This window comes from Lethenteron reissneri, chromosome 18 (genome assembly GCF_015708825.2).
Source record: "Lethenteron reissneri isolate LAM-NWPU_2019-01 chromosome 18, ASM1570882v1, whole genome shotgun sequence".
Classification (NCBI taxonomy): Eukaryota; Metazoa; Chordata; class Hyperoartia; order Petromyzontiformes; family Petromyzontidae; genus Lethenteron; species Lethenteron reissneri.
The window spans coordinates 12,160,317-12,183,978 of NC_083796.1; the positions used below are offsets into that span (position 1 = coordinate 12,160,317).

Consider the following 23,662-nt stretch of genomic DNA (forward strand, 5'->3'; position numbering starts at 1 on the left):
AGGCATCTTGGAAGAGGTGGGAGTTCCCACACTTTACCCCACCACACACATTTACACTGCTGCGTGGACAGAGGCGGGGGGATGATTTAAAAAAAAAAAAACTTTCCCAATTTTTTAAAACGCTATGGCCGGCGAAGATTGAACCAGCAACCTCTGGGCTTGCGATTCAGGCTTGCAAACCGTTACACCACCTAGAAGCATTTAAGAGCCCTATTCATACAAATTCTTATCCTCATGCTATGCATGGCACAGGGAGTGTGGGGTACGCACCCTTGGGCGTGCGGAATGACACCGCATCGGAGAGCGGGCCCATGCCCTTGGCGTTACGAGCCTGGATCTTGAAGTAGTATCCCGTGTCCAGCGTGAGCTCCTGCACTTGGTGGGACAGACGGTCCCCCACCACAGGCTCCACGACCCAGTCATGCAGCTCAGCTGTGGCATCTGTCGTATAGTAGATGATATATCCTGTCCCACACAAAACACGCAAAACACAAACATGCCACCTCTCCGTTCAAGCCCTTCATTCCGTTGGGGCAAGTGCCATGAACACCGACCTACTAAGCCTGGCATGGCACAAGGAATGGGGGGGTTGGGTGGTGATGCCAGCATCGTGCCCAGATGCATTTGTTCTCCCGGTGCTGCACAATGTATCATCTGGATTCCATTCTCAACCATGTGCATCACCAGCAGTAAGTATTATCTGTCTGAGCCTGCACTGGGCACTTGCCTCTACGTCAACGCAGCCTGAAATGAGTACGTGTTAAATACTTGCAAACCTACCAATTTAAGCAGTAGGCAGATGCATTTTTTACACTTTTTATGGTATTACAAATTTCGAAAGTAATCGTACCTACTTTATACAAATGATTTATGATTGCACAACTTACGTTATGAAAATTGGTATGCGGTGAAAGGGATCGAAATTCAGCAGCCTACCACTTGGTAAGTACGTAACAAATACTGATATCGTTCTTACAACTGAAGATGGGCATGGTTGAGAATGGACTCCATGTCAGGGCGATGGGAAAGCAGTGGACCAACCACTGCGCCACCACTGAACCCAACACTCACAAATACACACACCCAAACGAACCTTTTGAAACAAACGTGTATGTACACCGTATTGATTTATCGTAATTAGTTTTTCTCAGTAATATAATTCAAGTCGATGCATTTTATTATTCATAAAAGGCAACGTGTGTTTCGCATTTCTCCTAAGCATATACCGGTCCGAGTTAAGCCCCACCCCACCCCCCGCCAGCAAAATGTAAGAGTGTTCGTGCTTTAATGAATACTCCTCGAGGCTAAGTCTTTTCCAACGTGGGACATCAAGGACATATATCTGCTGGCTTGCCACACTGGCTTCCTGTCTATCCGTGGCACGAAGCCCCACCAACAACGGCTGTGCTTTTGTCGCGTACAAATTGGATATGTTCATACACACAAATGTGTTTATATCACGTGTATGATTCTGCTTTGCTACGTGCAATAAATCGCATATCCCACGGGAAAGCATTATTATTATTTACATTTTCCATAGCTATATTAATGTGAAATACCAATATCCTTTGGAAAACACGTGTGACTGCATTTATTTTGATGTTTTGCAACGGCTGTGACTCTGAGAATTGTAAATTTGTGCAACAGCCATACATATTATTTACGTGTAATAACGCACGGCTCTTTGACAAACAGCTGCTGGAAGAATGCCTCCCCAATGCCGTGTCAGTCGTGGAGGTTGTTTGACCATACTTCTCCATTATGGTCAGTCAGTGTGGGGGTCCTCCCTTGCACCAGGTCAGATATCGCTTTTCACTGATGCTAGCTGTGGCTGGGAATCCAACTCAGGTCGCCAGATTCGTCGTGGCATTTGCGCTACTGCTGCACCCCGCGTGCATTAGGTGGTCTAATATTATATTAATTTCCACAATATGGAAGTATTTTCATCCAATGATGTTTAACAGCAATGGAAAGACAGCCAATGAAGCGGCTGTAACGACTAGCAAATATTGTACTACCGAAAAAGTCAATGAAGTTGATTCACTTGTAATTATGGTTCACGGCTGTCGATAAGCACTGTCCAAAGACAAACACGTTCAAAATATGTTTAGGAGACCGTTCATCTTGCGTGCAAGCTTTCACTTCTGCGCAGAAACGCGTGAACGTTGACACATGGCGGGCATTTCAAGGAGAACGACGCTAACAGGCAAGTGGATGCCACTCGACTCCTTTTTGTTCAGCAATTCACGGGGGAAAACACAGCATCCACTTCACGTGAGACCCACAAAACCTGCGGAACACGCGTGCGCAGCAGAGGTGCAACGCGCTCGTTTCAAACACCATTTCTGTCCGCGTCACGCAACTTGTTGTTCAACGAGCTACGAAATACGATCTCGCCCGCAGCACAGTAAAGCCCCCGTGACCGTGAAGGAAACTGCGACGGCCTGTTCGTCACTCGCCGCGCGGCTCATGCGGGGCGCACATCCGATGCGAGACCACATCCCCTCTTTAACGCCGAACACATGCGGGCGAAGGCTACCCGGTGCGCGCAGGCCTCGCGAAGGAGTGGCTTTACCTGTGATTTTGCCATTGGCTTCGACCGGGGGCTGCCAGTTCACGATGACGGTCCGAGGTTTTCCCTCTTTGCTGATGACCGTGAGATCCTTTGGAGCGGACGAAGGCACTGAAATGAGAGCAGCAAAAGCGTAAACATTGAAAAACGCACACCGGGAAATGAGCTTGCGTCTGTGCCAGACCACCCCCCTGGGTCGACGCCTTTGTGAGGCAACACGTGGGTCTTTAAATGTATTTGTTTCACGTCCTTTGATGAGATAAAAGGGCAGCTGTACCGTAACGAAGCAACTTAAGTGCTGCTTCGTCGATCCGCCACCTGGCATTCTGCAATGCTGCGTGTTGTGAATCGGGCAATGATTCATATCGTTCCGCTCCCATTTCTAAACGCACCAGAATGCACGCAAGTCGCTGAAATCACAACATAAGTGTGCACATAACAGGGGACCATTGCAACACCGCTTTGCTCACTACATCCATCTTGCAAAGTATGGCTGTCAAGAAAACGACCACTTTAAAATGTTCACGTGCTTTCATGAGGGAAAAAAATAACAGCTCTAATATCAAAAACGGAAGTAAGACCGCATTTACAAAATAAATGTAACCTCAGACAATGGCTTTAACTTTGAAAGTAGACACGATGGAACAGCTCTCGAGATGCAATTGCATTATGGAGGGAAAATATAACAATGTGTGTTCATGCTGCTTGTCACATTCTAAATTGCTTCGGGGAATTCATACATGGCCAAAAAACTTTACGTTGAGACCGACTCTCGTGAGCGTATTCACGTAACTGTGCTGGCAAAATGGCACGAAGCTAATAAACTGCCGCCCACAACATTCTGTAACAATGAAATCTACGCTCCGTGAGTAGTTTTGTGAAAGTAACTTTTAATTAGCAGTCGGTCTGTGATTAATCGGTTTCTCATGTGTTTTTTAGAAGGAACACATTCTGTGTTTTTAAATTAACACAAACCAATTACTTTTGCTATTTTCTCCAAGGCTTCGTGCAGCACAGTGCTTTGGTGGTGACTATTCTCACACTGGCGCGCGTTTTTCCCTTTTGCGCTTTAAATTCCAACTTCTTACAAATGTATTTTGAAACAAACAAATAAATAAACTGGCGGTATGAACTGCACAATGGCCATCTGCATTGAAAAAAACTACTTGGAAAATTATGTAAGGTGGGGTTTCACATTGGTAAGACTACACTTTGGGACCATTTTAAATATCAACTTTAGCATTAAACGATGAGTGTTAGAGGCAGGTGTAACGCCTGTGTTGCCATATAAGAGGAATCGGAACGTTTACAATAAGCGTATGGCCTGGGTTACGCCAAGAATTCCATGGGAAGATGAGGCAGGATAAGGTAAGCAATATAATGTTACAGAAAAGCATTGTTGCAGTAAATCATTGCAGACGATTAGCACGGTTGGCTACGTACGGTACGAAAGACGTTCAGCATACATACGAGAGGAGGTTTTATTGGATGATGCACGTGTGCAGGATAGAGGAGGGACCGTCACCAAGTAGGACCCAAAAGGGGAAGGAGGCCCAAGGGGCCAGATGGCGGAACACTCGTGATCGCAAATTTTGGTGGTCAGATGTTAAATGTGGAAGCAACGTAAAATCTTGACTTAAAGCTTTCGGTGCAGGAATTCATATTATTTGGGTCTTTTGGTAAAGTCACGTGGAACATTTTTTTTTTTTACAAAAAAACTACGACGTTTCGATCGCAACACAAGCAATCGTCATCAGGAGGGAAAAAAACGGATGACGATTGCTTGTGCCGCGATCGAAACGTCGTAGTTTTTGGTAAAAAAAAAATGTTCTAAGTGACTTTACCGAAAGACCCAAAGAATATAACCGCAAAATCGGTCATAATGCAGAAGGTTCTTGCAAAGGTGTGGTGACATCAACGAGCACCGATTTGAACTGTTAGCTGCCTTTGACCATCTGACAAGAGCAACGCGACAATGCGTGCCACTTGCAACAACACATTTGCTCTCTCAGCGAGCGGTGGGGTCCCCTCAAGCAGCAAACGAACACCCGAGGGATGGCTTGCTACAAGCCATATTAAAGGCGGCGCTCCGCTTTTATGAGCTTTTAACTGCGTGGGGCTGAAACTAGGTAAAAACCAAAACACGAAAACAACCCGATAACAATTGCCTCAGGAGTAACCGAGCGGGCGGCCGTGAACACGAGTGTAACGGCGGACGCGAGAATCGGCGACCTCCTGAAGTCACTTGCGCAAAGCGGCGGCGGGCCTGCAATGCGCGGGCGGGCGATCAGTCGAAATCGATTGCGAAATGCGTGTTGGGAACAAAGGTCAACAGAGAAATTGATTAACGAAAAATTTGCGTACCGCGTCCGGGGATTTATACTACTGCCTTCGATTTCTGAAAGTGCCTTAAGTGGGCCGCGACAGTTATGGGCGTCTTCAGAGCTGTTTCTAAGCAAGCCGCCTGCTTTCGGGGCAATCTGCATTGCTAATTTTGTGTGTGTGTCTGTGTGTAACGTGCCAGTGTTGGTTGCATGAGCAGGCAGTGAATGTTCAGGGTGAGTGCCTCCGTTATTTTTGTCACGGTCCACAGAGTAACATCAAGTGCAAACATGTATACGTCTGTTCGATGAAAATAAGCTTAGAAAATCAGATGGTCAAAGTGACTTCACTCCCCTCTCTCCTTTGGAGACAGCTTCAGGAAGAAGAGGAATAAAAATAAAGCGGGTCGGTGTGTGAACCAATTGAAACATCTAACAACTTACAAAACAATCTGTATGTTGCATGTGGCCTCAAAGTGCACCTAGCCTGGCACATGCACTGTGGTGACATTGTCCCCACTTACAGGTGAATGGCAGCAGCTGTTGTTGTGTTCGTGCTGCAATTTATTAAACCGATACATATCAGTTGAAAGCGGTATATGATCCTGTACTGAGCCTTCTACGAGGTCAACTCAGCCTTAAATTTGGTGTAAGCATCAGCAATGAGGAGACAAAAGTTGACCGAGGCATGGGGCTGGTCACACTACCACGAGCGTGCCGTGCCAGCCTTAGTAGTTGATTGCCAAGAGCACTGACCTCAACCGTTCGTAAAAGGCTGAAGGGCTACGAGAATGGGAATTTATATAAGTATCCATTTCTGTGTATCAACAAAAACCAAAACCATTTATTATAAATATCCCATTAAAAGACAGTTTTTGTTTGTTTGTTTTAATGAGATGAAAAAAATTACCATTGAATTTATTCATGAGCGGGAAGAGAAAAAAATCCCACCTCACTATATATCTCCATGTCACTCAGTTCCTGATTGTATTATTAAGTTTAAGTTTCCATAACGCTGCCCAGAGAGATCTGCCATTCTCAATACATTACACGAGCGGAGACAATCGCCTTCCACGGGGAAGTTTATAAATTATGGGTTTCAATTTTGAAGTCATCAACGCGAAAGGCTGTGAATCAAATGACGAATGTTTTCCTTTCACACCTGACATTTTATTTATTTCCCACCAAGAGCACTGCAATCACTTTGCCCAGTTTAATGTTGTCTTGACGGTGTCCTTTTAATTAAGCAATATCCCAAACGAAATCCAGAATAACAGGCGTCTCGATGTGAAATTAATAACTCCCCTGGCACATATTTTAGTTTAACTTTTTTTGGGGATTTTACCAGGTAGGGCCCGCCTGAGCTACATCGCTTTTTTTCAGAAGCAACCAGGCCACAAATGATAGCTCAACGAAGTGGCTGATCATCGCGTGAAAATGTATGGCAGCCAAATAATATAAATGCACGTTGATTCAAAATGTGGAGGGAAAAACCGGAGGACCCGGAGAAAAAAATACACACGGCTACGGCGAACATGCCGCTTTACAATACAGACTGTCAGTGCAAATGCTGCTAGCGACAACCTATTAACATGTTCCCGTTCTGATGACGTACATGTACGCAGCGAAACTAGTAGAAAAACTTAAATAAAATAACCGGGGCTTCCACATGTCCATGCGGGAGGGCGTGTGGCACAGTTTGGCGCCAGCTACCGTAGAGTGCGGTCGTGTTGCTACAGTTCTCTGCGGTGAGCATAATGTCTTTAAAAACAACGGCGCTACGCCTCTCTGAATAAAAGTTCCGCTATACCGCTTGCTCATTCCGAGATTCAGAAGTGAACGGGACACCCACCCTGCAACTTGCAGACGTTTCGGAACGGGAAAGGGTCAACGTGCAAGTGGGCTTGGGCAGGGCACGTTATTAGAAGGGATGATGTGAGAAGATCAAGAGAAATGAATGGCGGCCAAGGGACGGAATGCTAGAGGAAGACCGCCGGGGAGATGGAGTGATGGAATTCAGGAGCTAGATGAAATGTTGGATCGCGATACCATAAAAGATGGCAATGGGTTCGGGAGGCCTTGATTCTGGAGTGGATTGATCAGATCTGATGACGATGGCAGTGGCATTAAAGGAATTGGCGATGACATATCAGTTATTCATTTCAGGCCTAATCAATCTAAAGAGAGACCTACATCAGTTTCAAATAGCGTTCACCAATGGTAAGCGTATATAGTAATTAAACTTGGGTTGTTGTAATGCAGTAGTGCTAAAGATAACGACGCCACTCCGCAAAACACACTCACACACAGCATCTGTCACCCAACAGCCGCTCTAGAGCTCTCATTAGCACGGTGCAATTACATTAAGATGCTCTATGAATCCCCAATGTACTCTGCAGTTGTGTGGCAGTGTTCTGCATGAACACAGAGTTACGTGACAGACTCCCTCTCTGCGCAATGGAAACACGTGCACTGCACTGCGGCTGAACACGACAAGCGTAAAATGAGCACAAACCCAATCGGCAAGGTTCATAGAAAAGGACTCTCAGCAACACACGCCGCCACGACTTTAAAACTCCGTGTCCTTGAGAGCCACTGCTGGTAAAATTTGATTTTTTTTGTTGGAATTTCTTTTCCCCAGTGTCTCTCGTTCTCAACAGGCTACATCCACACGCCTTGATAGATGGACAGGGATGCGTTACGTCCATTGATCAATCCATCAAAACCGCCGCTGTACTCAGGCCTCCTCGCACATTGCAGGCTGTGACTGGTATTTTGACCTAAGTTAAAACTAGAAATTTTATTTATTTTACCAGGTAGGGCCCACTGAACTATGTAGCTCTTTGTCAGAAGCGACCTGGCAATCACAAATGATAGCTCAACAAAGTGGCTTATCACGTGGACATTCACAGCAGCCAAATACTCTAAACGCACATTGATTCTAAATGTCGAGGGAAATGCCAGAGGACCCAGAGAAAAATCCACGCGACCATGGGGAGAGAGACATGCAAACTCCAAATATACAGCAGCAGGCGTCAGGGTCGGGATCGAACCCACGACCTCCTGCATACCAGGCGAGGTAGTTAACATCTCGCCACCGTTGACGGACGTATGCACGGAGGACGCAGTTGGAGGAGCGCAAGCTTCGACACGTACCCGCCTCCATTGTGGTGCCCTGTGCCGTCATGCTCCAGGTGCTGGAGCGGCGTCCCTTGGTGACCATGACGGAGAACTCGTACAGCGTGCTGGGCTTGAGGCTGCTCACCAGGTACGTGAATGTCGTGGAGTTCGCCGTCTGCGCGATCAGGCGACAATGACGATCAGCTCAAAAACAGACGAAGGTAAGTTTAACGAAGGTAAAGAACACTATGGGGACCTCATTTGCCAGTAAAAATATGATAATTGGTTCTTTACCCTTCTATCTGGCAACAAAACAGATAGAAGGGTAAAGAACCAATTATCATATTTTTACTGGCAAATGAGGTCCCCATAGTGTAGATGCTTGCCCCGAGCTCTCATACTCTGATGGTGCATTGTCCTTGAGTTGTGCGCCTTTTGGCGTCATCTGGTCCAACCCATATGAGACTAGGCTCGAAGGAAAGCTGTCTCGGGTGTGGACCAATCAACTTCAAGGACAGTGCACATTATCAGAGTTATGTCTTTTGTTTGTATTTATGACTGCAGGTATTGCGGTCTATGCAAACATGACTCCTTGCAAAAAGGTGTCAGTTTTGTTGCCAGATAGAAGGGTAAAGAACCAATTATCATATTTTTACTGGCAAATGAGGTCCCCATAGTGTAGATGCTTGCCCCGAGCTCTCATACTCTGATGGTGCATTGTCCTTGAGTTGTGCGCCTTTTGGCATCATCTGGTCCAACCCATATGAGACTAGGCTCGAAGGAAAGCTGTCTCGGGTGTGGACCAATCAACTTCAAGGACAGTGCACATTATCAGAGTTATGTCTTTTGTTTGTATTTATGACTGCAGGTATTGCGGTCAATGCAAACATGACTCCTTGCAAAAAGGCGTCAGTTTTGTTGCCAGATAGAAGGGTAAAGAACCAATTATCAAGGTAAAGAAGTTTAACAGAGGTAAGTTTAACAAGTAGTAGTATGTTTAACGTAGTAGTAAGCTTAACGTAGAAGTAAGTTTAATGTAGCAGTAGTAAGTTTAACACGTAGTAGTCATATGCTTTCGCGATCAATATATTGCATAATAGACGTTTTTAGGTTAGATCGCGTAAACATAAATAGGTTTAATGACACATTTAGAGTTACGCGATCTAACCCCCCCAAAAAAACCTCTATTATAGAGAAAGGTAAATACGCAGAACCTGCAACTGTTTGTGGGTGCCATCGCTGATGGATGGGCCATAGCGAGATGGGGCTCAAAAAAGCCCCCCCCGCCCCCTGTTGAGGATATTTTGGCCTACTCTTTCACCCTGGCCAGACATCTTGTAAGAGGTGTGGGAGCTCCCACACTTTACCCCATCATGTGTGACCTGCCGATCAACTATCTGTGATCGAGCAGGCAACCTCTGGATTGCAAGGAATCATCCCCAATGATCATTAATAATAATTCTCAGCAATTGCTTTCTATCAACGGCTGAATGAAGGCCTTCCACGCCACGTGGGTTGTGGTGGTTGTTCGACCGTACTTCACCATGCCAATCAGTGTGGGTTGGTGAAGGTGGTGATGGAGGCAGGACCAGTGTAGATACCATAATAGTAATAATCTTGATTTATACTGGAGGAATCCGATGAGCTTTGAAGATGTCCAATGCTCCAAAATGTCCAGTAATATAATTCACCAGGGATGTTAGCCATGGCCAGGTATCGAATTCGGGTTGTTGGGTCTATAGCACAGTGCTGTTAACCACTGTGGCTCCCACTTCTCCAAACCAATCATTCCAATATTATGATAAGTATTACGATAAGTGACATGATAAGTATTCAGATAGAATATGACTAGCATTCAGATACAGCCAGGTGCCACGGTGACTCACAGTCCCACCATTCCTCCAGGGTCGAAATTTGTAAGTAAAAAAAGTATAGAATGAGGACATCAAGAGTCATATTGATATATCACACAAATATGAAACTGGGCGAAGACCCCGGGGCCGGCCCAGGACACGGTGGCGGGACTGTCGCTCGGCTGTCCTGGGAACGTCTGGGAATTACCCAGGAAGAGCTAGAGTCGGTGTACAATATTGTAGTGTATAGTGTAGTGTATAGTTGTAGTGTATAGTGTAGTGTATAGTGTAGTGTATAGTTGTAGTGTATAGTGTAGTGTATAGTGTAGTGTATAGTTGTAGTGTATAGTGTAGTGTATAGTGTAGTGTATAGTGTAGTGTATAGTTGTAGTGTATAGTGTAGTGTATAGTTGTAGTGTATAGTGTAGTGTATAGTGTAGTGTATAGTTGTAGTGTATAGTGTAGTGTATAGTAGTGTATAGTGTAGTGTATAGTGTAGTGTATAGTTGTAGTGTATAGTGTAGTGTATAGTGTAGTGTATAGTTGTAGTGTATAGTGTAGTGTATAGTGTAGTGTATAGTGTAGTGTATAGTTGTAGTGTATAGTGTAGTGTATAATGTAGTGTATAGTGTAGTGTATAGTGTAGTAGTGTATAGTTGTAGTGTATAGTGTAGTGTATAGTGTAGTAGTGTATAGTGTAGTGTATAGTGGGCCACCCTACTCAACATGCTGCCACCGTGACCATCACCAGGACAAGCGGACTGAGAAGCGAACGAATATGAAATTTCTACCAAGACTATAAGTCCGGCAAATTAAACGCTTGTTTGAGCACGGGGACAACTCTTGACTTTGATGGAAGGGCGTTGAATCTATTCGAGCAAAAGATTTCCCAAGCGCCCTGGCATTCTGCATGTGTTATTACCCGTTTCGAAAGCCACTGGGCGAGCAATGGAGATTAAATAATCGAGGTGCAGTAATTGAAAACGTGTTTAAAAGCAAACAAAAAAATGCCAAGGGGACCGCCCCCCTCGCCATGAGTCGCAGAAAACTCGCAAACGATGCTAGGCGTACGCACATCGCACACGAAGCACCCCCCCCCCCCCCCAACGCGTCAGATGGCATCCATGATTTATGTGTGAACACGCTTCAGCATGCGCCAAAGAAAGAAATCTAAAGTAGCGTTGTCCTGCCCTCTCCACCCCCCACCCACCCACCCCCTTCCACCCCATTCCTATATTTTTGTACATATACAAGTACTGAATTAATGTTATTAAATGTATTCCTATGACTTCGTTTGAGCCCCGGGCATCGTATAATTGTGAAGGACCAAATGTATAGAGTTTTGGCTTTTGTGGAAACTGTGGATTATGCAAGTTGAATGCATGAATAATTTACAACTAAATTTACATACATTTAAATGAAATTGGGGGAAGATTATGCATTCTTTTTCTTAAATTACAACCCCAGGAGCTCATTTTCTGATGGCACATCCTCGTATAATTATGAGACTCAGGCTCATTTAAAAGTCCTTAAAAATAGTGCACTTCATTTGATAAATCTTGAAACTTTTAAAGTATCCAGACTTAAAATTGTCAACGCATCAGTGATTCAACGAACTAATGCACAATAGCATACACAGAATGGAACACATATTACACATTAAACAACCACATACACGTACAAAAGTGGTAACGATTCTCCATTCAGGCAATATTGACTCCTGGGGCAACTGCTACCACAACTCTGGGCTTGGTTGACGATGCTAAGTTCATCATTTTATGTCCGCCAATTCAGATACGTTTTTGATTTGAGTAAATTACAACTAAATAAATATTGAAAAAAATGCTACGAGTAGCTACTGCTCGATAGACTCTGAGCACAATGAATGTTGTGCGAGATTTGGCAGGAACGTAATAGCGCCAACAGCCTTTCTTATCTTCCATGGCAACCACGATTAAGTGGTGGGGTTTCCACATTCCCATGGCGGAGAGGTCGGCCACTGTGTAAGACTGCCACTGCCTCTTCCTCCTGCCCCTGCATTATAATTCCGTCAGAAAATCTGGGACTTTCTGTACACGCAGCCCTATATAAAAAGCAACATCTATTGTCTTCTTCGTTCTTTCGGTAAAGTCACGTAGAAGGAAGTAATAAAATAATAAAAATAAAACATAATAAAATCATTCTCACGACGTTTTTTTATTATGTTTTATTTTTATTATTGTATTACTTCCCTTCTACGTGACTTTACCGAAAGAACCAAGAAGATGGATCCCTGCAGTCACGAAAGCTTTAAATCGAAATTTAACATCTATTGTATTGGACAGTTAATGAAAGTGGTGGCGGAGAAACCCATTTTAAGCCACGTGTATTTTTCCCTGGCAATGATGCAAATATGACATCTCTGTGGAAGGAGGGAGGGAGGGAGGTGGGGGCGGGGAGGCACCTTGTATTTGGCTGTGGTGGAGAAGTATGTCTTCCAACGGATGGTGTAGTGGCGCGCGTCTGGGATGCGCTGGTTCTTGGCCAGAGTGTTGTCTGCCCACGTGACCCTGATGGTGTCGTGGGAGATGACGAAGGCCTGAACCCCCACGGGGGGCAGCATGGGAGTGGGGAGATCTGGGACTGCCGTGAAAGGGTCCACGAAAAGGTCAAACAGGTCATCCTCCGCAGGATCTTCAGGGTCTGCGTGTGAGTGATTTAAATCAAACCCAAAGTCACACCATGTGAAACGCAACGAAACATGAAATAAACAAAACACGTGTGGAATTCATGGAGAGAGTTAAACGGCACGAATGCAAATAACGTAAATAAATACGATGTTTTAAAAAAGAACGGGGATGGGGGGGTTTGAAATGTGATGGTTCATGAGAACAATGAGAAGAAACAAGAAGCAGAGAAATCATTAGTCGTTTGAAAGAGTGTACATGTTATACCCCTCCCCCGCCACATACAATTGATGCAAAAGGTCAAAATTAATTATTCCGCATGACCAAAAAACTGTGCAAAAGACCACTGCAAATCTGACATTTCACTAAGAGACGTTATTTTACGATGATTAAAACTAATACCATTCCGACATTTTATTAAAACTGCAATTACACGTAGAAATTTCTGGATCAAAACAAACCAACCCCTGCAACTATTTAATACCATTTCCTGCAGCAAATGTCAATGATGCAAAGCGAATCATTAGCGTGCTTTTGAAAACGGGATCCTCCAGCTCATAATTCTCCTCGAAAATTTGGCATTCGCTCGCCAGGGGGTAAACATCGCGTGGGCCGACACACTGCCAACAACGGCGGCGGCGGCGCTCACCTGTGACGGCACGAGTGGTCGCGCTCTCGTACAGCGGCACGCCCTGCCCCATTTGGTTAAAAGCCCGCAGAGAGATGACGTACTGGTGATTTGGTTCTGCAAACGTAGAGCAACGGGAAGGGTTTTAAGATTCAGAAAAAAAAAAGCGATCGATCGTCATTGACGTCAAGACCCGAGGCGTCATCGCGGCCAAAGCCGTTGTTGGAGAACACGGCACCGCGCAGCGCCGCCAAACCTATTAGTTCCCCACCTCCTGGCAGACCTCCCTGCAGCTGCTACGCAGCCGGATGACGCAGCCGATCCTCCCGAGATCCGGCCTGACAGCATCGGCGCACCATCGCCGAGGTGTAGCGCAAATATTTGCCAAACATTTCGATTTAAAGCTTTCGTGACTGCAGGGATTCATCTTCTTGGTTCTTTCGGTAAAGTCACGTAGAAGGGAAATAATAAAATAATAAAAGTTAAACATTTATTTTGTTATGTTTTATTTGTATTATTTTATTATTTCCCTTCTACTTGACTTTACCGAAAGAACCAAGAAGATTTGCCAAACTATTTTTTTCGCGAAGCGTACCACGTTCTGACCGAAGGGGGTGTGGGGGGGGGCGGGGAAGAACGTCTTGGCTATAGAAGTACAATCCTGCCGATGCTGGCGCACGGAGCCGGGTAGTAAGGGACGCACACGTAAGGCTGCAACTGAGCACGAGGGGAGGCACATTTGTGCGTGGACGGTAATGGAATCCCGGCTGTCCAAATCTTAGCGCGGTGTGCCAGCCACTGTGCCACTACTCCATCTCTCTCGCTCACACGCAGACAAAGACCCCACCCCCCCATAACCTTTTCAGGCTGTTGGGGCAAGTGCTGTTAGCTAAAGACTACGAAGGTTGGCATGACACACGGGAGAGGGTGGTGGGTGGCCAGCACCACACTCGGCTGCTTCTGTTTCCCCAGAGCTGATGTTTACAGACTGTAGTAGACACTCATTTGAGGTTGAGTTGACCTAGGTCCTAGGGGATGTTCAGGAGCAGTTCAGGTATTTTTCACTGATGCTGGCCATGAGTGGGAATTGAACTTGCTGGGTTAGTAGCGCAGTACATCAACCATTACATGACCGCTCCCCATGCACAGACACACGTGCACACACACAAACGTACGTGCATACCCATGCAAAACACAAAGATCTGTCTTCATGACACAGTGGACTATATTCAAGTGAGCGTAAGAGACTAAGCCTAACAATGGCTGTACAGGAATACTCCAACATGAAATATACGCGGCAAGAAATGTATTGTACGGTGGATGTAAAAAAAAAACCTTCATTGACCGTAGGTACTCTGCCAGTCTTTTTAAGTAAGAATGACATTACACGGTGTAATATCGTAAGTCAGGGGGGCAAGCAATTTTTTACAAGCAACGCTCCAAGCATTGGGCAAATGAAAACTTCAATGAATAAATCGAATGGCATCTGCCATCGCGTCTATCGTTCTTGACAGACGTGCATGGCGCACAAGAACCTATTGTGTTCCAAGTTGCGCTCGGAGTTTGTGCGCTCCTCCACTTCGAATTGGCGCACGCTTAAAGCGGGCAAAACAAATGGGATGTGGCGTAACACCTGGCCTGATGGGTTTGCGTTGGGCTGGTGCGCCTACGATACCATCAGACACGTCAAGTCCTATAAGTGACACGTGAACCTTCATTTGCATTCAGCGAACGCGACGTGGATTTGAACAAAATCCGAGGCCACATTTACATGCAGGCTACAATATCGCGTGCGCCATCTGAAAATGAACAACATGCCAAGTCACTCGTCTCGAACGTAAATGTCATTGCATCTCTCCCTTGGCACAGAACTGAACCAAGAAATTAATATTCTTGGTTCTTTCGGTAAAGTCACGCAGAAGAGAAATAATAAAATAATATAATACAAAACAATACAAATTCTCACCACGTTTCGACTGCAACACAAGCAATCATCATCAGGTGATGTTATTTTATTATTTCTCTTCTGCGTGACTTTACCGAAAGAACCAAGAATATGAATCCCTGCAGTCACGAAAGCTTTAAATCAAAATTTAACCGAGGAAGTTTAAGGTGATTCCACTCAGGATGGCCTCTTCGAGGTAGATAAGTAACTAACGATAAATGAGGTTTTTTTAACTATTTAAGTATTTTTATTAAACAACTTCGGGAGAAAAAAACAAACGCTACCTTTTAGCAATGATTCTCGTCTCTCTCTCCTGTAGCTGTGATTGTTTCAAATTCCAGATATTATTTTTGCACGCAATTATATTTGTAACCACCTACTGTTTTCTAAATCTGGTTCAGTCGACGACTGGCATGAATAATACCCATTCCAATTATATTCCAGGTGTACAACCTTATATATTTTTTTAAAAATATAGTTTCAATGATTAGTATCATCGTTAGAGAATCATGTTGCTGATCTTAAAGTAAAATTTGTGGGGTGTTATTTTTTACATTTCACCTTCTATCTCTCCATTGTGTACTCATAGCAAGCAACTCACAAGGTTGCAGTGTTTAAATTCCAATCAAGTCCACTCATCCTGTGTCATCCTTGAGGGTTGATGAGTAAATACCACTGCATTGTCATCACATGGCGATGCTGAATCTCTACGACAGCAATGTGGAATGTTCCCACGCTCGGTCAGGGCTGTCAACAGAGATTATCACTTTAACACGCCTGCTTCAGCAGTAAGACGCTTTTCACTTTGACTATGACAATATTTTATTGCTGTGGTTTTCCCACCTGATGAGATTGCTTGTGTTGCAATCGAAACGTCGTGATTTAATTTATTTTATTTGATACCTACGTGACTTTACTGAAAGAACCAAAGAGTATGGATCCCTGCAGTCACGAAAACTTCATATCTAGATAGGACATACCGTCAACACAGACAATCAATCCATAAAAAGCTTTTTTTTTAATCACAGTTAACGACACATTTATATTTTTACGCGATCTAACCCAAAAAAAAAACAGTATTATGGATGATCTTGGTCGCGAAAGCCTCCTAAACGTGTTCAACTGAGAGGCAATCAACAAAATCAATCACATTTGGAACATCCTGACGTGTGTTTTCGTTCAGCACGACGTTTAACGTTTCGCTCTACGCGCTCGGAACATCTTCAAGAAACGTTTCGGCAGTTGGAACCTTTTTGTGCGTTAGTTTGTTGTCCTTCCAACTGCCCCACACCTCCGACCTCCGTTTAGCTTGGTTGGCTACGTACGGTGTCAAAGAAGTTCAATATACAAACATACAAACAATACATTCCGGAAAAAGCTCCCGGCATGCGGAGCGAAACGTAGCAAAACCAAGCGTTATGCAGCAGAATCGTAGAAACCTGTGAAGTGTAAAGTTTAAAGTTATAAAAACTAAAACCCACAAAAAGTACAGGGCACGCTCACTGGCTCGGGGTAATTTATCACGAAACAGTGAGGACTCCAAATAGCATTTTATTTTAAGTTGCATTTTCTTCATAGGTTAATATACTACAGAAATGGACATTAATAGGTAGAAATTAATATACAGTTAAACCCTTTGATTGCGAGCATAATTCGTTCCGGAAGCGTGTTTGTAATCCAAAGCACTCGTATATCAGTTGTGATCACGTGACGCTCGGCAGACACAGCGTATACACGTACCACTCGTATTGCAAGACCTCGCTCGTTTATCAAATTAATATTTATTAAAAAAATTGCTCGTCTTTAAAAACACTCGCAGACCAAGTTACTCGCAATCCAAGGCTTTACTGTATATAGGTTAATATACTACAGATATGGCATTAATAAGTACGAAATTAATACAAATAGAAGACCAGAACCGCATTCTCTTGTAAATAAATATTTCGTGGTATGAAGAATGAGGGCAACAAAAACTAGTAAATAAAATCAATAAATAAATCACTTTATAGGGTAAGGGAAGTGGTAAAGCCAGTGCAGTCGTGAACATGTTCTCATTTCTTGTAGAGAAAGACGAGCATTCGCTTGATTGAAATGGTGTTAACAAGGCCGTGGAGGTGAAATATCTTTGATGGAATATTCCCCCTGCCGGCAGTATTACATTTTATCATGGAACAGTCCTGAGAGATGACAACCAGACAGCTACGTCTGGCGTTACTTCAATTGCTCGCCATTAAAACACAACAAACTTTCTCCTCAGTGAAGCGCTCATCCCTGCTAGTGGCTCTGAGCCAGTGATGGAAATTCCACAGTGCTATGACAAGAGTGAATTTCTATTTAAGATAACATATTTAGATTTTCCAAGATTTGTCAACCTTATTTACCTTATTATTCTGTCTTTGCCTCAACTTATTTCAATTGTCCTCTTGGCATCACGTCATCAAGGTTAGCCATCAAGGTCAAACCTCTACCTATGTCGTCACGGCATGAGTGTGGTGATGCCACCGCACCATCACTTCCTCCCCTTCTGCCAGCGACCGCGACTCCCGTCGTAACCCACCGAGGTTGTCGATGGCGTAGTAGCGCTGCTTGGTGTCGACGCGGATGGTCTCTGCGTAGGGGCTTCCTACACCGTAGCCGATGAGGTAACCCCGCACCATGACGCCGTGGCTGGCCGGAGGCGTCCAGCTCACCACGATGCTGGTGGTGAGTGGCCGAACGTGCAGCGAGCTGGGCTGGTCGGGCACGCGCGATTCTGCGCAAAAATAAAAAACAACGGCGGTGAGCGGCGGTGAGCGGCGGTGGGGCAGAGGAGAGGGCAACGCCGTGAAGCCAAACAACTCGCCGCAGAGAGAGAGGAGAGAATGTCATGCAGAGCTTCCACAAATTGGGCATCAACCTCACTCAAACATTTCACAATCATTGTAACAATCCATGTGCATATTGGGAGGGAGGGGGGGGGGGGATGGGTTCAGCCACATAGCAGTTTTATGACAACATTCTTGTCGCTACCATAAGCATGTTTGAAATTGGTGAACCTGCCAAGTGGCTAACAGTCAAGCAACAATGCAAAGGAGAGGTTTACTTCATTCACAGAATGAACCTTTTGTGAATCTCTCCTGCGTCCACGATCGTAACTTAGTTATGTACTATACAACACCTGTACTGTTACAGGAGGGCCATGAATCAGGGGCTAGCAGCTCATTGGGCCCTTCCCGCTGAAATAAATATAATCTATCTCTCTATTTATGACCGAAGTTCAATACATTTTATATTGGGCCTAATGATTCCAAATCTCCTGATCTGCATTGAAATTTTAATACATATATTTGTAACATGAGCTATTAAGTTATGCAGGTAAGATGAGATTCATTTAGGAGGGTCCTGCATTGTAAATATATATATTTTTTATTGTTGTTAAATTATTTTGCATATTTTCAATGCAGCCGGAGACCCTGGAGAAAACCATTCACGAGAATCCCACTCAAAAGTCCACACAGATGGGTAATGTGGATTTTTCTTCGGTAATAATAATTACTGCTTCTGAAGCACCTTTCACCTGGAGGTCACAAGGCACTCTACACAGCAAAAAAAAAATTAACCCGTAAAAACAAAGTTTTTCACTATAAATCCTTTATATGCGTGGCGGCTAGAGTCCTCTCGTCCTCTGGCTTGAGATGGCTGCCACCTATGGGTCAGATGATTGCCTGCCACCATTAAGCAATTGGTAATTAAATATATATTTTTTTCTTAAAAAGTGTAAAGTTACGGAAAAAACATTTTCACGAAAATAAATTGTCACGCACAACGAGTCTGTGTGCAAAATGTCAGCTCGATTGGATCACGGGAAGTGGGTTAAAATACGACCGAAAGATTTGCATGGTTGTAAGGATTAAAAAATGAGTGCAGATGTGCACCAATCAAATCCATCTCCATAACAAATTATTCACGAGATATAAACAAAAACTCCCTTAAAAAAAGAAGTGCTTCTTAAGGTGGGATTTGAATAAACCGAGAGGAGTTGAGCGAATCGTTTGATTGTCCATTGGAAGTGAATTCCGCAGCCCGGGGGCACACCAGAAAAACAAGAACTGGCATGTCCCCTCCTGGCCACCTCAAAGCGTAGGAGATCTGACTTTTCACAGCACACGATAATCCCTGCGCGACGCACCAACCCTCCTTCCAGAGTGCCGTATGACAGACGAGCAGCAGCACCACTCTTGTGGACGCTATGAAGGCGTCTACCCAGGCACGTGTGGTGAAGGGGGGGGGGGGGTGACACGTGGCAGAGAGGAACGGGCTTCGCTGGTTTCTAAGACTCAATCACAGACGCCTCCCCTGTGTCCTTGCAAACCCCTTGACACTCAGCAGACCCCTTTCAGGCTTTTGTGGAGCCCCAAATGATCCCCGTGGACCCAGGGGGCCATGACTCAAGACTTCTTTTTTTACAGTTTAATGTGTTAACCGTTTACCGCGGGGCGCACAAAAGGAAAGTCGGCAGCAGCCGAGCTCCCCAAGCAAACCGTATATCCCCCCGTTAAACACCAAAGGCAAAAATTGTCGACGATTACAATAGTGAGTAGACCCATATTCTTTAGTTATTTCGGTAAAGTCACGTAGATATAAAAATAATAATAAAAAAAAAAAAAATAAAAATAAAAAAATGAGTAAACCCCTTACAGATTTCACAATCCATTAGCGGCGATGCGATAGATTACAGTGTACATGTCACATTGAGGTAATGCTTAATTCGAAATGTTACATAGAATTGATGCCCGTGACTATGCCTCTTCTAAGTATGATCTCACTTTCGGCAACAATTACACGCAACCCCCACAGAGGTAAGTCCACGTGGGTGTCGGTAACGTCGCGCTCGGTGGAGCGCTTAGTAAGTAATGAGAAATCAAAACGGCGAGGATGCTGCAGCTCAACCCAAAAGGGAATATTACTTAGGTCCCACCTCCTCCCCCCTCGTCCAGGTGACAGAAGATGAAGGATGAAGCCATCCCGATATATACACACACACGCGGGAGATTCACGCGCTTCGCATCCGTTGCTTAAGAATACCGTCCTGCTGCCCTTTATTATTCTTGGCGACGCGGCTGCGACCGGCGCCACCCCCCGCAGTCGTCCGCCGCACTTTACCCACAAACACCCGCGAATCCGGCATCCGCCAGGGCTGCATAGGCGTGAAAGTGTGACTCACCATCCAAGTCGTCTTCAAAGGTCTCCGCCGAAACCCATTCAGAGGACGGACCCGTCCCATTAATGTTCATTGCTGCCACCCTGAAGCTGTACTCCGAGCCCTTTTCAAGACCTAGACAGGCAGGGAGAGAGATGCATCAACTTGCCCAGCAGTGGCTGTAAATGAGGTGCTGCTCCAGCCACTTCGGTGACAGGCAATGCCTTCGTTCCAACTTAAAATATATTTACCCACCACAATCGCTGTACGTTCGGCTTTGACCCTCGGATGAACGTTAGAACACAATTGAACCAAGTATTAATTCTATAATAAGTTATAACACACGTGACATTACTCATGTATATACAACGATATCGGCATCAATTTTCATGTATTCTTTGTGGTGCTCTGGCAGAAAACTAAACAGGCGAATGCAAAGTTGACTGTCGCGTAAACTCAGTATCTATCATGGGTAGATAAAACGCACACCACTTATTTGGAAGTCAACGGTAATTGTCTTATAAGGGACCGGCCCTCACCATGGGATCGTAGAATTTCAACCAACACAGCTCTGAGATCCCACAGGAGATAGGCGCAGCACGAGTGCTTGGTGGAGCTGGGCGAGCATTTGCCTTGACCGAAAATTTATAACATTACGCGTTCTTGTAACATTATTTAAACGTACAGCCCCTCTGTCAATCCACTCTCTGAATAAAGGAATCCCAATAGAGCATGGGTTATTCACCACACGTCACCACGCTGGCTTGTGCCACTTGGTGAAGGGAGTCGCCAAACACCAGTTCAGATACGACTAATCGCCGATGTCAGCCGTGGCCACGCATTGTAGATTGAAAACTAATTTGTTTAGAACTGCTTTTTGTATTTAGTTCGTTATCCTTCCCCCACACCTCCGATTAGCGCGATTGTCTACGTATGGTGGGAAATAAGTTCAACATACAGGACATACACTGGACCCAGGTCACTAGATTCAGAGCACGGTGCATGAGCCACTGCACCACCACACTCCACCCTCTTCCCATTAATCACGCTCATACGTTGAGTTTTTTTTTTAGCTTTGCATTTTAATCTGGATTCATTCCCAGTGGCTTAATAAGAGTGGTGAGACCAGCGAGCGGCCCTAGAGCACACCTGAAAGCTGATGCCAGAGTTGGTTTCCCTCTGTGTTTTCCGTTTCTCCGCGCCGGAAGCCCTTCTTGTGACGGATTTTGTAGCCGGTTATGGGCCCGTTCTGCGTCCCTTGCGGTGGAGGAAGCCAGCGCACTATAATAGTCTACATTCAACAAGGGGTGGAATCAAAAGAGCACTGTTAACACGTCCACAAAGGGCGGTGAACGGCACGCGACCACGACATGACTCAAAGACGGGAGAGAGAAAAAAATATAATTAATAGCGCCGACCGACCAAGGTAATGAAAGTGGTAAAGGCTGCGGTGCTGCGATGCACAGCAATTGGCAAATGGACTATGCGATTGGGATGGACGTCAAAAGAGTTATACGCGGCGAGTTAAATAAGCTGCGATATTTCCAAAAGGAGGTCAGCTACGTTTCAATACACAAACACGGAAATGCCTTCACAGGGGTGACGTCGACGGTTATACACAAGGAGCATCGTTGACGGAAGCAACGAATCCCACCTTTGAATTGAGAACTTCTATGGTCACGTTGGAAGGTGGAGCGCTGGGAACTGCAAAATAACATGAAGTTAGCCGACTCAAGAGCTGACGTACGAGAGGGTGCAAGGCAGCAGCAGCAGCAGCATCACAGGCAAATGCAGTTAAAGTCACTTTATTGTCAAGTGTGTTACATGCATGACATACAACACAGATGAAATTACAGTCCTCTCTCTTGGTCCCACGGTGCAACCAAGCAATTAAAAAATTAATCACAATTAACAGACATAAATAAACAATAAACAATCGGCGATCAACACAAGATAAATAATCAAAAATGTAACAAACTTAAAATAAACAATAGTCAAGAATTTTTAAAATGTAAAATATTATTTAAATAAAGTATTTAAAGAAATAAGATATTTAAACCAGTGTGGTAGTGCGATGTAGTGCAATGTTCAGTCCAGAGATCAGACAACGGAGCAATGTGTCACGGCCAACGTGAGCTACATGGACCAAACTGCCCCACCCCCCTATTCCTATCTTTCTACGTTCTTAACATGAATATGAATATATATTGGCTGGGAAAATTGAATGGTCTGTTTGCAACTGCATATTTGATGGAAGTCAGAGTCTCGCCGATGAAATGAGCAACAGTGAGCTTCCTCCTCGTGTCCGCTGACAGTGCGGAGCCAGAAAAACTTGATTTTTGCATGTGGCTGCAACTGAGAATACCTCAAGAAATTGAGGGAAAAGCATGAACAGAAATCTGGTCTGGCAGGTGATTATGCCACAATTTCTCCGATAAGCATACATCAAATCGATAGTAAGAGGTGTCTCTTGACAATGGTCATGATGAGAATAGCCAGGAACTGACAGTCTATTAAAGAACAAATATGAAGAAGTCACACATTGCTATGGTGGGGGGCCAGCCTCTTCGTAGAATGAACGCTGGTTCACTTCACACCAAATGAATGCTGATCTCATTAACTCCGGAGGGCTGTTGAGTTTACGCGTTTACCCCAAAAGGGCGATTTAAACTTGAAGCCTGTCAATTAATTGCAAGCTGAGCATTCTAACTCTGATGCCATGCAGCCTGATATCATTTTGATGCAATAATTTACATCCCATCGTCAATTCAATGCTGGATGAAGGCCCCCTCAATGGTGTCTTGATCGGGGGTTGCTTGACCATATCCCCCCCCCCCCCCCTTGTTGCATGGACTGGGAATCAAATTCAGGTCGCTAGGTTCAGAGGCACTGCCCTATCCACTGCATTACTGCTCTAGCCCCAGGCCCCTGTGTATGTAACGTTTACTGTGGACAATCGAGCTCTAGTCTCTGTGTGTAATTTTGACTTAAAACTTTCGTGACAGCAGGAATTCATATTCTTTGGTTCTTTTGGTAAAGTCACGTAAAAAGAAAAAGAATAATAAAAAATAAAGTGGGGAAAAAATCATGAAAATTAAATAAAAATAATAAAAACAAAAAAACACAAATGTAGACTGTAGCCTGGTTCTTAATCGGAGTGAGTGTACTGGCAATCTATAATGTGGACTGTAGCCTGGTTATTAATTTTGGTGACTGTACTGACAGTCTATAATGTAGACTGTAGCCTGGTTCTTAATCTGAGTGAGTGCACTGGCAGTTTCTAATGTCGACTCATTCTGGTTCTGTCAGTAAAATATATATTTTTTTCATAATTTCAGTAATAATTTTTTTTTAAAAACGTATTACTGAAAGAACCAG

At 44.5% G+C, this 23,662-nt stretch overlaps 1 protein-coding gene across 17 annotated transcripts in view; it reads right to left on the reverse strand.

Moving 5' to 3' along the window:
• The window catches only part of NEO1 (neogenin 1), a 171,404-nt gene that overhangs the window by 25,351 nt on the left and 122,391 nt on the right, over window positions 1–23,662 (reverse strand). For 16 of the 17 annotated variants that reach the window (XM_061553833.1, XM_061553836.1, XM_061553831.1 and 13 more), the window contains exons 12-20: window positions 21,939–21,988; window positions 21,434–21,575; window positions 20,309–20,419; window positions 17,663–17,857; window positions 13,182–13,277; window positions 12,310–12,548; window positions 8,050–8,188; window positions 2,576–2,683; window positions 271–465 (exon numbers count right to left, since the gene is read on the reverse strand). In XM_061553833.1, the coding sequence (XP_061409817.1) occupies window positions 271–465; window positions 2,576–2,683; window positions 8,050–8,188; window positions 12,310–12,548; window positions 13,182–13,277; window positions 17,663–17,857; window positions 20,309–20,419; window positions 21,434–21,575; window positions 21,939–21,988 (1,275 nt within the window). The remainder of the gene's footprint in view (window positions 1–270; window positions 466–2,575; window positions 2,684–8,049; window positions 8,189–12,309; window positions 12,549–13,181; window positions 13,278–17,662; window positions 17,858–20,308; window positions 20,420–21,433; window positions 21,576–21,938; window positions 21,989–23,662) is intronic. The other variant, XM_061553823.1, reaches the window with a different exon arrangement.